An 11,880-nucleotide genomic window follows, 5' to 3' on the forward strand; every position below is an offset into this window, starting at 1 on the left:
TCCGCATTGTTGTACCGTGGCAGACAGCTTCTCTGTTCTTGCTAAAGTCAACTCAAGTACATACACTTTGTGTTGACTTTGGGTTGGACATAAGTCTCGGGCACACGCACAAATCGGGGCCAAACGTCTCCTTTGGAAATGTGACAGGGTCGACGTGTCATGACCAGAATTTGCTTCATGTTACGTTGCAACAGTGTATGTGTCGAGAAAAAGAACACATGACTTTCCCTCGGACAGTTGGCCTATGGCAGGGGTAGGCAATTCCGGTCCTAGAGGGCCGGTGGTGTCCTGCATGTTTTCTATGTCTCCATGTTGCAATAGAGCTGATCCAAATGATCAGGATTGTTATTCAGCTTCTGCAGACCTTGCCAATTCTCTTACCATTCGAATCAGGTGTGTAGTAACAGGGGGACACTGAAAACATGCAGATCACCGGCCCTCGAGGACGGGAATTGCTACTCCTGGCCTACGAAGTCCGTCGTGTATCATCACCGTGAGCTCCGTAACCAGAGCAAGCACGTACCGGGGTGTGGCTTTGCCCAGACAAGGAAGCTCGTTCAACCAATGGTGTCGCGCCTCCTTCTTCGCACAAACAGCGGGGAACCAATGGCGGTCTCTAACGGCGAGCTTCCCCTCCCAAGCTTCCTCTTATTGGGAAGTTGTGCAGCACATGTCGTCATTTCCCTTGTGGCGCCGCGTTCGTATCTACCAATGGCGAGAGCAGTTCAGTTCGGACCAATTAAAACCGTTGATTGCCTCGGCTAATCGCTTTGCTCGTTGGCGACGAGCGCCGCGCTCTCCGCCAATGGCCTGACGGGAAACACAGCTCCGGACTCGACAGCTTGTTGTTCGTGTATTGCGTTGCAAGCCGGGGCGAGAGGGAAGCAAGACGCTTCGTTGAACGTGAGTAGAGAATGTTGACTTTACGAGGCCAAAAATTGTCGCCGGCCCCTCACTCGCCGCACCGGCGGACGTGAGGCGAGGCCGCGCGGTTATCAGATGTTTCCTTTCGTCGTGCTTACGAGCAGCAGCAGCAGCCGCGAATTGAATGGCAGCCGCGGCTTGTTTTCGCACTGAAGAAATGCAAAAGCTTGTGTGTGTATGTGCGTGCGCGCGCGTGCCTTTTGTCAAACAACCGAATATAAAATAAAAACGCGAAAAGCGACGGACTTTTATTCCTTGTCACATTTAATGACGTCATCAGCTGTAAAGTTAGTTTCTTTTGCATTCACGAGACAGTGGACGTAAGCGAGACGCTTTAAATCTCCTGATAAAGTAGCTTTAGCACGTTAGCTCTAGCTAGCCGGAGAGCGGCGGATGCAGCCACCGAGCACCACCGAGAGCGTCTAGTCGCGTCTAGCCGCGATCACTTTGTGGCCGTTACTCGACTGCTGCCCGTCGCTAGCTTATCGTCGCCCCAAGTTCGACCGTCGTTGTCAAACCGCTCGGGAGCGAGCGGGGATAAAGAGCGGAGCGAGCTAAAGTTAGCCGCGCTAGCCGAGCTGACATGGCGACGTGACTAGCTGTGGAGCTCAGCTCAAAGCGGGAAGTCGAGCTCCCCGGCTCGGTCAGGGGCAACCCGCCTGGCTAGCTGGGCCAGTTGGTTCCCTCCAACGCATCCTGGCTCATTTTAGTGAAGGGGAGCTAACATATTTGTTCTAATCCAACCAGGAGCAGAGGGTGGGGGTCCTGACTCCGGAGATACTTGGCAGTTATGTCTGGCCACTTTCTCAGTCATCAAGGTCTCACCAAGAAACCGTATTCTTGTTGGTTTTAATGTCTTTTAGTTGCCTCCCGTCAACTTTGGTGGATTGCCATCACCAGCTAGATTGAGGCCACTGGATGAAACGTCTTCAACAACCAAGAAGTGTCGGCTGCTAGCATCTGCAGCAACTTGAATCATCTTCTACTTAATGATGTCTGTATACATTCTCAGTCATCATTGTCTCTCTTAAGATGTGATGTCTTCAAGCTTGGAGCTTTCTTAACGTTGGTGACTGAGAATCGACACCGACATAACTGGAAGGAGATTTGTAGATTCATCTTTGGAAGGTTCTGTTTAGTTTCCCTGATAGCTAGTTAAGCACAGAAAAGCGGTCTCCGGGTGACTGGTCTCTTCTTGGTTGTTAAACTTAAACAAGCGAGGCCATTCCAGTTGCCTTACTCCTCTGGTTTTTGAATCTTATTCCCGTTAGTTGTGTCCGTGTAGATTGTGTCATCGAAGCTTCAACAACCAAGAAACATCAACAACCAAGAAGAGTCCAGGTTGCTCTCTTAGTCAGGTTACGGTCATCCACCCAAGTTGAAGCCAACAAGAATCGCTTGCCGAGCTAGACCGAGACAACTGAGAATCTTCCCGGACGCAATTAACTACAAGAAGATTCCAGATTCAAATGTTGTCGCTTTTGGTTAACTGTCATAGCATCATTTTGAGCTTATTCGCCTGCTTTTCAAATTTATCTCTTTTTCATCTCGTGTCCCAGCGATCAACAAAGCTCCCAAGGTGGACTTCCTCATCTAAGCGCATAAGATGAAGGTGAGACTTTTGACTTTTACGGCGATGTCATCAAAGTCTTTGCAAGCGTAATTTTTGGACTTGACGTTTGTGCGTGTTTTGTTTTTGCAGGCAGCTGACGAGCCGGCCTACCTGACCGTGGGCACCGACGTGAGCGCCAAGTACAGGGGGGCCTTCTGCGAGGCCAAGATCAAGGTTGTGAAGCGGCTGGTGAAGGTCAAGGTAAGGTGGCAGTGCACCAGCTTTCAAAATGGTGACTCATTCATCTTTTCATGCCCCCACCCTCCCATCATGTTTTGGGAAGTTGAACTGTAGTTGTATGTAGTGAACGCGAAGCTCCACCAAATCCTCCGTTTCACCTCCGAAGGCAACTCCAGCGCATTTGCACACGCTCATTTCCTTACAACAGAGTCCCTCAGTTTTGATATTGAGATGTAGATTTTGATGTTGTTTTATTGAGCACTTGGCGGTCAAATGATTCCCCACGCAGATGACGACATCTGTGACATCATAGAGGGTTTGTCTTCTTTTGTTCGCTGAGCGATAAGCTCTCTTGAGAACGGAATTGGAATCAATCCCTTTTTTGCTCTTCTCTGCAGGTGACTCTGAAAGGGGAGAGCACCAGCCAGGTGGTCCACGATGACCAGGTCAAAGGCCCCCTCAGGGTGAGCAGCTTCGGCTCCTTGATGACCGCGATGACGGCGAAGATGTGGTAACCGCGTGTGCGCCCGCAGGTGGGGTCCACGGTGGAGGTGAAGACAAACGAGGGCGCGTGCAGCGAGGCCGTCATCAGCAAGCTGACGGATGCCAGCCTCTACACCGTGGGTAAGTGCGCCTGCCCGTGCATACGCCAAAGTGTGCCGCCCACATGACGCTGTGTCTTTCAGTGTTTGACGACGGGGACGAGAAGACGCTGCGACGGTCGTCTTTGTGCCTGAAGGGTGAGCGGCACTTTGCTGAGAGCGAGGTGAGTTGGGGCTTTTCGCCTCCCATTCGAGTCTGTTGTGGTTCTTTTCCTTGTTCCTGGCTTTTTCCTTGCTCCCCTCCTCGTTGTTCTGTCCCGCCTTCTCAACTTGTTTTTTTTTCTTCCCTTTTTATTGTCCTTTTCTTTTGCTGCTGTTCTCTTCCTTCTTGCTCTCTGATTTGGTCACCTAATTCTCTGCCGTTCCTCTCCATCACCTTGGTGTTCTCCTTTTTCTTCTTATTTCTTTCACTGTTCTTGGTTGTTGGACTGCTTCTCCTCCTTCTTGTTTGCCTTCCACTTGATCCGGTTCTTGTTCTCCTCCTTTTGGCAACCCTCTGCTCCCTTCACCTCCTCATTTTTCTCTGTCTTCTTCCTCCTCAGACCCTGGACCAGCTTCCTCTGACCAACCCGGAACACTTTGGCACTCCGGTCATCGGGAAGAAGTCCAACCGCGGTCGTCGCTTCTCGCAGGCTGTGTGAGTCTTTGGGAGAACGTGTCCAGTTTTTTTTTGGAGGGGAAGGGGAGTCGCTGATTGCGTGGTGTCCCTCAGGGCGGGTGAGGAGAACGAGTCGTCGTCCAGCGAAGAAGACGAGGATGACCGCAGGAGGCTGAACGATGAATTGCTGGGGAAGGTCTGTAGCGTCAAGAAGGAGGAGCAGCCCGCCGCCTGGTTCCTGGCGCTGGTAAAGCTGCCGCCCGCGCAACAGGACACACCGTGTCATGCCAGCGTCTCCTGACGTGCGTGTGTGTGCTTTTAGGTGGTGTCGCCCAGCTGCAATGACGAGCTGGTGGTGAGGAAGGATCAGTGTCTGGTCAGGTCGTTCAGTGACTCCAAGTTGTGAGTTTGAGCGCATCTTGTCAATCGTTTCGACTGGCGACGTTGATGTGCTTGTGGTTTCCTGCAGCTGCACGGTTGCCAGGAGGAATGTGCACCCCCTCAACTCCATCAGCATCAACAAGTCGGAGCTCTCCAACACGCAAGGTCAGTGCGCTTTCCCTCCGTGGCATGCTGCGGCTGCTTCTCTTGACCCCTCCTCTTCCGCTCCTCTCCAGGTTTTGAAGCGGCTCAGATATTTGCCAGGCGCAGGGAGGTGCCAGAGGTTTGGAAGATGGACATGAGTCAGATCTTGGACTCGTCCACCAGTGACGAAGATGACGACAACGGGGAGGAGAAGGAGAGCGAGGACGACGACACGGATGAGGATGAGAAGAGAAAGAAGCTCCTCAAAGAGGAGGTCGGCGCCCGCCCTTTCTCATACTTTGACCGAACCGTTCCGCTTGTGCAAAGCCGTAAAATGTGGCATGCGGAGATGTGTGCAAGCGTGACGCACGCTTATGTGTCCCCCGATTACGTGCGCGTGCAGCCCGAGGAGGAGCCGGACCCGGAAGAGCGAGATCACTTCCTGCAGCAGCTCTACAAGTTTATGGAGGACCGAGGTGAGCCCAGCCGGGCCATTGACGGCCATCTGTCACGCGCACATGCCTTTTTTCTGACACCATGCGTGTCTATCAGGCACGCCCATCAACAAGCCGCCAGTGTTGGGTTACAAGGACCTGAACCTGTTCAAGCTCTTCCGTCTGGTCTTCCAACATGGTGGCTGTCGTAAGGTGATGGGAACGCTGCGGCTGAATCAAGCTGTCTTGCGATGGCTGAAAGTAGAAAACTTGGTGCTGACTAGCTGATGTTGACCTGAAATGCTGCAGAATTAATTCAAGTCTGCAATGTGGGACAAAGTTGCAATGCTTTGAATCGTTCCAGGAATCTTTCATTTTTAATCTTTCGCGTGATTTGTGGAGGAAAATGCACCTGGTTTGTGTGTCAGATTGAGAGCGGCACGGTGTGGAAGCAGATCTACATGGACCTGGGCATTCCCATCCTCAACTCGGCGGCATCGTACAACGTCAAGACAGCGTACAAGAAGTATGCCTCTGCGCCCCCCGCCCCCACCCCCACAGCAACCACTCACTGCCCGCCCCACCCCGACCACTCCTTACAGATACCTTTTTGGCTTCGAGGAGTACTGCCGCTCTGCCTGCATCACCTTCAGGACTATTCACCACAACAACCCGCGCTCGCCTAAAGCGCACGCCGTCTCCAGGATGGCCGCCAGGTCAGAGTTCAAGGAGGAGGCCAAGGGCACTGAGTCTGACAGCGAAAGCGACGACCCCAAGGACAAACAGTTGTCGCCTAGAGTGAGTTGCCGCCGCTGCCGCCAGCTTGTCGCAATATCTATTTGACTTTGGTGTGTGGATGTGGAAATATATTGTCCCGTGCAGGGGAGTAGGCGAGGCGGCGCCAAGGCGGAAGCGCCCAACAAGGGAGGAGACGAGAACGGCGAGGAGCTCATGGATGCACCGCGGCGCAGCAGCCGGCGTCTGGACGGCTCCGACAGGGGCTCTGACGATGATGAGGAGGAGGAAGAAGAGGAAGATCAGGATGAAGATGACGACCAAGATGACGAGGACGAAGAGCGAGCCAGGCGCCTAGGCGCCAGGTGGGGCTCCGAACGCATTTACACGAAAGATTATACAGTCTCCATTTTCTTCTCACGTCTTTAATGAGGAAATTGTGTTCAGGAGCGAGGACGAAGGGGAAGGCGACGCCTTGACCGGGACCAAGGTGAGAGTGAAGTACGGCCGAGGAAAGACGCAAAAGATCTACGAGGCTCACATCAAGAAAACGGATACAGACAACGGCGAACATTTCTACCTGGTGCACTATTACGGCTGGAACGTCAGGTGGGTGCGCTAAAGTGGCCACGCCATAGCTACCACACAAGCGAGGGCTGTCACAATCAGACCTTCGCCCTTCTGGCTTGCATGTGCAGTCCCTTATAAAACCCACCTTAGCTTTTGCTACATATCCAGACCTTGGGGCTCAAAAGATGGAGAACAAAGTTCTTCATAAGAATTGAAAGTTGATGCTATAAGATCACAGCTAGTAAACTCGAGGCCCGGGGGCCAGATACGGCCCGCGACATCATTTTATGTGGCCCACGAAGACAAATTGTGCATCAAATTCGTATCATTACTAGAATTGCAAATTGTCTTCACTTTGAATATCTTTTTTTTTAAATATTTGACCAGTTTTTACTCGTCTGATTTGAAAATGAGTTAATTGTCAGTTTGTTTTGTAACTTTTACTGTATATGATATGAGGTACTCGTACATTTATTTGGGTTGACAGTCATAATGGCCCTCCGAAAGAAGCTATGAGTACAATGCGGCCCGTGGAAAAAATGAGTTTGACACCCCTGCTATAGATTGTTCCAATACCTTTGCCCGCTGTGGGCTGGCTCAAACCAAAGCTTCTGTGTCATAATTCGTTTGAAGACGTCTGGATGTAAAAGCCTGAACTCTTTTGATTCAAAACCCAAATGTCTTCTTTTGGAGGGGGTCGCATTTGACATATTCCCACGCACTACACTAACCAGCGCATTTCCTTGCAGGTACGACGAATGGGTGAAGGCCGACCGCATCATCTGGCCGGCCGAGAGAGGAACCCGCAAGAGAACCCGGAAGAAGGTGAAGGTGAGCCACCACTTGCTGTCCGCTTCGCTCCAGCCTTCCTATGACCTCTCAACTTTGCTCCTAGAACAAAGAGGAGGTGGCCAAGGAGGACGACAAGGCTCCGATGGCGGTGTTGATGGCCACGCCTCCGCCGACCAGACCCGTGCCGGCCAGGCGAGGGCGCCCCCATATCCGGACTGCACCTCCCATTGTGCCGCCCGGTCGTAAGATGCCGAGCGGCGAGGGCAAGTCCAACGGCAAGAGCGCCCGCACAGAGACGCCTCCCAACGCGGCCAACTGTGACAGTAAGCCATGCCCACGTCACACATGAAACACCGTTGGCAAGGCCTCCGTCGCCGCCATATTTTTGTGAGGTGTAACGAGCGCAAGTCTAGACTCTAGGCCAGGGGTGTCAAACTCTTTTTTTTTCGCGGGCCGCATTGTACTCATAGCTTCTTTCGGAGGGCCATTATGACTGTCAACCCAAATAAATGTATGAGCACCTCATATACAGTAAAAGCTACAAAACAAACTATTATTCAAAGTGAAGACAATTTGCAATTCTAGTAATGACACACGAATTTGTCTTCACGGCCCACATAAAATGATGTGGCGGGCCGTATCTGGCCCTTGGGCCGTGGCTTTGACAACTGTGCTCTAGGTGATAACGAGAATATATTCTCGGCCCAAGAGAATGCTATTCACTTAGCAACGTCCCGCTCTTATTTGGAAAGACAAAAGGGGCACTGCCTGGGTAAAGTTTCCAAAGTCACAGGAACAGTTCATCGCATCAAACACTCGAGAAGGCAACATGCACTGTCGCTGATGGCAACAGTAAAAAGTACATTTACAGTGACCAGAGCAACTCCGCAGTACGTGAGGAGAAATGCCCTCCTTATGTACACTCTCGGCATGCTGCTTGAAGGTCAAACTTTGAAACAATGCAAACACATTGAAAAACTTCTGAAGAATGAATAAGTTTAGCCTTTTTCCCAGTGCTGCAAATGTTTCATCTGACATTTTTGCTCTTCTTTGTCCATTGTGTCTCTAGATGCGCCACGCTTCAGGAGGACCAGGAGGACTTCCGGGATGTACGACTCAGACCGCGCCTCAAACGGTTAGTGTTGGTGGATATATGCAGACAAGTCAAAAAAAGTTAAAGTATTCATTTACTCTTGTCATTTTTTGCGTGAACTCTAAAAGGATTTATATCGCTTTGCTAACATGTTTTAGTTCACGCGCCTTCATGTCACCCTAACAGTCCCCTCATGTGCGCTCTCCCTGCAGAGGATTCTGGAAATTCAACGGTTGATAGCGAATCAGAAGAGCCACCTGAAAAGAAACTGTCGCCCTGGCGGGGCAGACCCGAAAATGTCGGGGAGGGGGAGGAGGCCGTGTCGGCAGGAAAGGAGGCAGAGTTGAGCGAGGTTGTTGTCCCGACAACGACTCGGCTGCCTGTCACGCCGTCCCGCTCCAGCACGCCACAGGAGGACGTCGCCCAGCTTGCAAGTCCCTCCGAAGACGAGGAGAACCCAGAAGACGAAGCGTTGGCAGTGAAGGACAAAGTGATAAATGAGCAGAAAACCGTTGTGGAGAAACTGTGCCCCACCTCTTCCCCAGGCAGGGCGTCCCCCCGGTACGACGAGCTGCAGGACGCCACCCCTGCACCGTCCAAAGCCCTCAAGACTCCGCCTTTGTCGCCAGCCATGCTCAAAGTTCACAACTCTGATAGGCTGCCTAAAATCTCCACCTCGCCATCTGCCATCAATCCTGAAGCTCCACTGCCGTCTCCTCCAGCTCTTGCACCTCCTCCTCGAAGTGTCCTGAAGAGACCGGATGAACCCATGGTGGTCCTCCACTGCCTCCCCGCGCCGCGCCTCCACCCGGAGCACCCGACTTCAACTCCAACCACCGTGCCCTCAGACACTGACTCCGCCAGTGAGGAAGAGGAGGAAAAACCAGAGTTGAAGCTCCGCCCTGAAAGGAAGCAAGACGACGAGGTCACACCTGCCTCCCCCAAGTCTTTGGCGAGTCCCAGCAAGGTAGGTGCCGGCATGTCACCCAAATCCCACCCGTCGCCCCTGCGTGGCGCCGAGGCGGAAAGGAGGAGCCATCGAGCTGTGAGGGCGAATGAGGTGCAAGGACAAGCAGATGAGGTTTCAAAGGAACAGCCCGAGAAGGAGCTCTGGACACCGCCCCAGGCCCAGGAGGCCCTCGGGCCCGCCCCAAACGAGGAGCCACAAATGGGTGCTGAGGCATTACTTTGCCACGAAGTAGACCTAGACGACCCCGATGACAAGGACAAACCCACCCCTTCCTCGGAGCCCCTCCTCCTCATCGCCCGGGAGCAGCCACCAGCGCCCCATCGCCCCTTCTTTCCCGAGCCCATCTCCTGCTGCACCCCCTGTCCGGAAGTACTCCGCCCAGCCAGTTTTGAGATGGAGGCGGAGACCAAGGTAGTGGTGGCTGCGGTGGCAACAGGCGCAGAGAAAGAGACAGACGCCCAGTCCAGTCTGGACCGCAACCTGACGCAAGAGGCCCGAGGTCGCTGTCGCTCGCCGCCTGGACCCACTCATGTTGTGCGGGTGTCCAGTAACCCATCTCAACGTTCACTCCCTTAGGTCAGAAGCGTCTGGCAGAGTGTCAGACAAGCCCCGCCTCCAAGAAACACAAACGAAACCACAAGCGCAACAGTGGCACCCCCAAGACTGACAAGAACGGCACTGGTGAGTGTGTGCTCGTCTCTGTCCATCCTTGCCTGTCGTCATCCTTCCTGGCAATTTTGGTCATCCCTCATTGTCCACCCCACCCTATACATCCTCGTCCTCCCATGGCTCTGCTCCTCCGTCTGTACTTGTTCTTGCTCATCCCCTTGTCCTTTTGTTGTTGTCGCCGCCAATGCCATGATGTCACTTCCTGACATGACTGCTCCCTTTTTAGGTCACAGCAGCGACAGTGAGGACCAGTCACGTCTTTTGTCTCTGTCAAAGTCCAACAAGTCTCGCTGCACTGGGGCTGGGTCGCCACACACCAAAGACAAACATAGCGCCACCTCCCCACAGCGAGCCTACAAGTGGACCTTCCAGCTCGGTAACATAAACACAAGCGATGCTCTTAGATGATCAAATGACGAGAAAACAATGCGTTGCTGTGGCATTTGCACTCGTGACTATTTGCTCTCTCCCGGTCAGACGCTCTGGACAGCATGTCGAGCAGCGAGAGGATCTCTTTCCTGCAGGACAAGCTTCAGGAGATCCGGAAATACTACATGAGCCTCAAATCTGAGGTGGCGTCCATTGACAGACGTAGGAAGCGCCTAAAAAAGAAGGAGCGGGAAGGTAAGGCTCAGCGCCTCACAACGCCTCAGCCACAAGTGCGCTCTTAGCGTGTTGTCCATCCCCAACAGTGTCCAACACTACTCTGTCCTCGGGTTCCTCGGACACGGCCATGAGTCCATCCTCTGCCTCGCCCACCCAGAGCACCTTGGCTGTGGAGTGCAGGTGATGACACGCCTGCCCCAGACCCCCCTTCCCCAGGGACAGACGTTTGGATGCCTCCCGCCCGACTGACGTTCAGATGCAGCGGGAACACGACAGACCACAGAAAAAGACTGACTTCCTGTTAAGATGATTGGACAGCCACAGAGCACCCCCCGCACTTTCTGCCTTCCTTTATTCACTTCCTCCTTCTGTCAAGTTCCTCTCTTCTTCCTGCCCTTATTTCTTCACTTTTTTAAAGTATTCACTTTTTGCATCACCCCACATTTTAATTATTTCCTGATGGCATCCGCATGATTTTTCTTCCCCCCCCCCCTTTTTTTTTTCCTTATTTCCTTCCTTTTCTGCTCTTATTTCATCACTTAAGTTCCTTTCCCCCATCACTTTGTCTCTCCTCACTTCCTGCTTCCTTTTTCCATCCTTTTCATCATTTTCTTCCTCCCTCTGTGTACCTTCAGCTCACCCCAGGGTTAGTGTGAACTTTTTTCTGAGCAGAGGTCAAGGTTCAACTGAAGGTTCGGTGGGGGGGGCAAAGCAGATGCTTATGCAATGAAATCTTTGACACAAAATTATGAAATCAAGTAAAATTATTTTTTATTTACTTTTCTATTAAATTAGAGCTTCTATTTTGGTAAGAAAAAAAGGAAAAAGTTGAATAAATAAAGTTTTTTTTTTTTTGGGTTTGCATTGCAGTGAGGAAGTTTGAGTTAAAAATTAGGACTTTGAAAGTTTTATTTCTGACCGGACACAAAAACAAAAGCTCTTCCTCGCCTCAGCTTGACATTGTCAAACATTTTGTGGCCCGCTCACTTTTCATTTCTGCTCCACTTGCCATTTCCTGTTTTGCTCGCGAACTCTCCTGTACATAAGATGAAATGCGAAAATGTAAAGAATGATTTATAATATTTTTAAGAGAAGACTTTGTATACTTCTGTCAGCTGCCAAGGAGACACTTCCTGGACATGCAGCGCCGGTTTTTAATAAAGTTCTTAAATATCAGGCGTGTGCGTGCCCATGTTGTGTGAGATGTGTGAGCTGCGCAAGTGAGTGATGCTTGTCAGCAGCAGAGGGTGCGAAAGGATTGTGTGCGTGTGTGAAATGCAACATGCAACCACACTGATGACAGCACAGATTTATTCTTTTTATACACATTACATAAAATACATGGAAGGCTTTTTGAGGGTACTGTGTCCGTCTCATCTGGGCTGTGCCAACAGACCGGCTTTGGCTGCCAGTGCCTCGTTTTGCTGGATGTGGTACTCCTGGAAGCGCATGGAGATCCGCTGCGTCATCTTCAGGTACTTCTGGAGACATGACTCGGAGCAGCTCGACTGAGAACCAAGGACAAGATGATAATGGAAAATCGAGACAATCACATGACAACAAAACAGTA

At 51.8% G+C, this 11,880-nt stretch overlaps 2 protein-coding genes across 4 annotated transcripts in view; one reads left to right on the top strand and one right to left on the bottom strand.

Moving 5' to 3' along the window:
• Positions 1 to 763: 763 nt before the first annotated feature.
• Positions 764 to 11,486, top strand: arid4a (AT-rich interaction domain 4A). The gene is made up of 26 exons (XM_088401466.1): positions 764 to 903; positions 1,788 to 1,918; positions 2,484 to 2,536; positions 2,627 to 2,737; positions 3,115 to 3,180; positions 3,250 to 3,340; positions 3,403 to 3,482; positions 3,861 to 3,955; positions 4,031 to 4,163; positions 4,239 to 4,318; positions 4,386 to 4,462; positions 4,534 to 4,715; positions 4,845 to 4,917; positions 4,994 to 5,088; positions 5,304 to 5,401; positions 5,478 to 5,673; positions 5,758 to 5,975; positions 6,058 to 6,219; positions 6,930 to 7,011; positions 7,076 to 7,295; positions 8,042 to 8,107; positions 8,278 to 9,534; positions 9,612 to 9,716; positions 9,931 to 10,080; positions 10,182 to 10,328; positions 10,397 to 11,486. The coding sequence occupies exons 3-26, from the start codon at positions 2,531 to 2,533 to the stop codon at positions 10,492 to 10,494; spliced, it is 3,888 nt and encodes a 1,295-aa protein (XP_088257592.1). The 5' UTR covers positions 764 to 903; positions 1,788 to 1,918; positions 2,484 to 2,530; the 3' UTR covers positions 10,495 to 11,486.
• Positions 11,487 to 11,604: 118 nt separating this feature from the next.
• The window catches only part of timm9 (translocase of inner mitochondrial membrane 9 homolog), a 2,083-nt gene continuing 1,807 nt past the window's right edge, over positions 11,605 to 11,880 (bottom strand). For all 3 annotated transcript variants that reach the window (XM_088356297.1, XM_088356299.1, XM_088356298.1), the window contains one exon: positions 11,605 to 11,818. In XM_088356297.1, the coding sequence (XP_088212423.1) occupies positions 11,684 to 11,818 (135 nt within the window). In that variant the 3' untranslated portion in view covers positions 11,605 to 11,683. The remainder of the gene's footprint in view (positions 11,819 to 11,880) is intronic.

Source organism: Syngnathus floridae, chromosome 16 (assembly GCF_059516105.1).
Source record: "Syngnathus floridae isolate MCC-2025c chromosome 16, RoL_Sflo_1.0, whole genome shotgun sequence".
Classification (NCBI taxonomy): Eukaryota; Metazoa; Chordata; class Actinopteri; order Syngnathiformes; family Syngnathidae; genus Syngnathus; species Syngnathus floridae.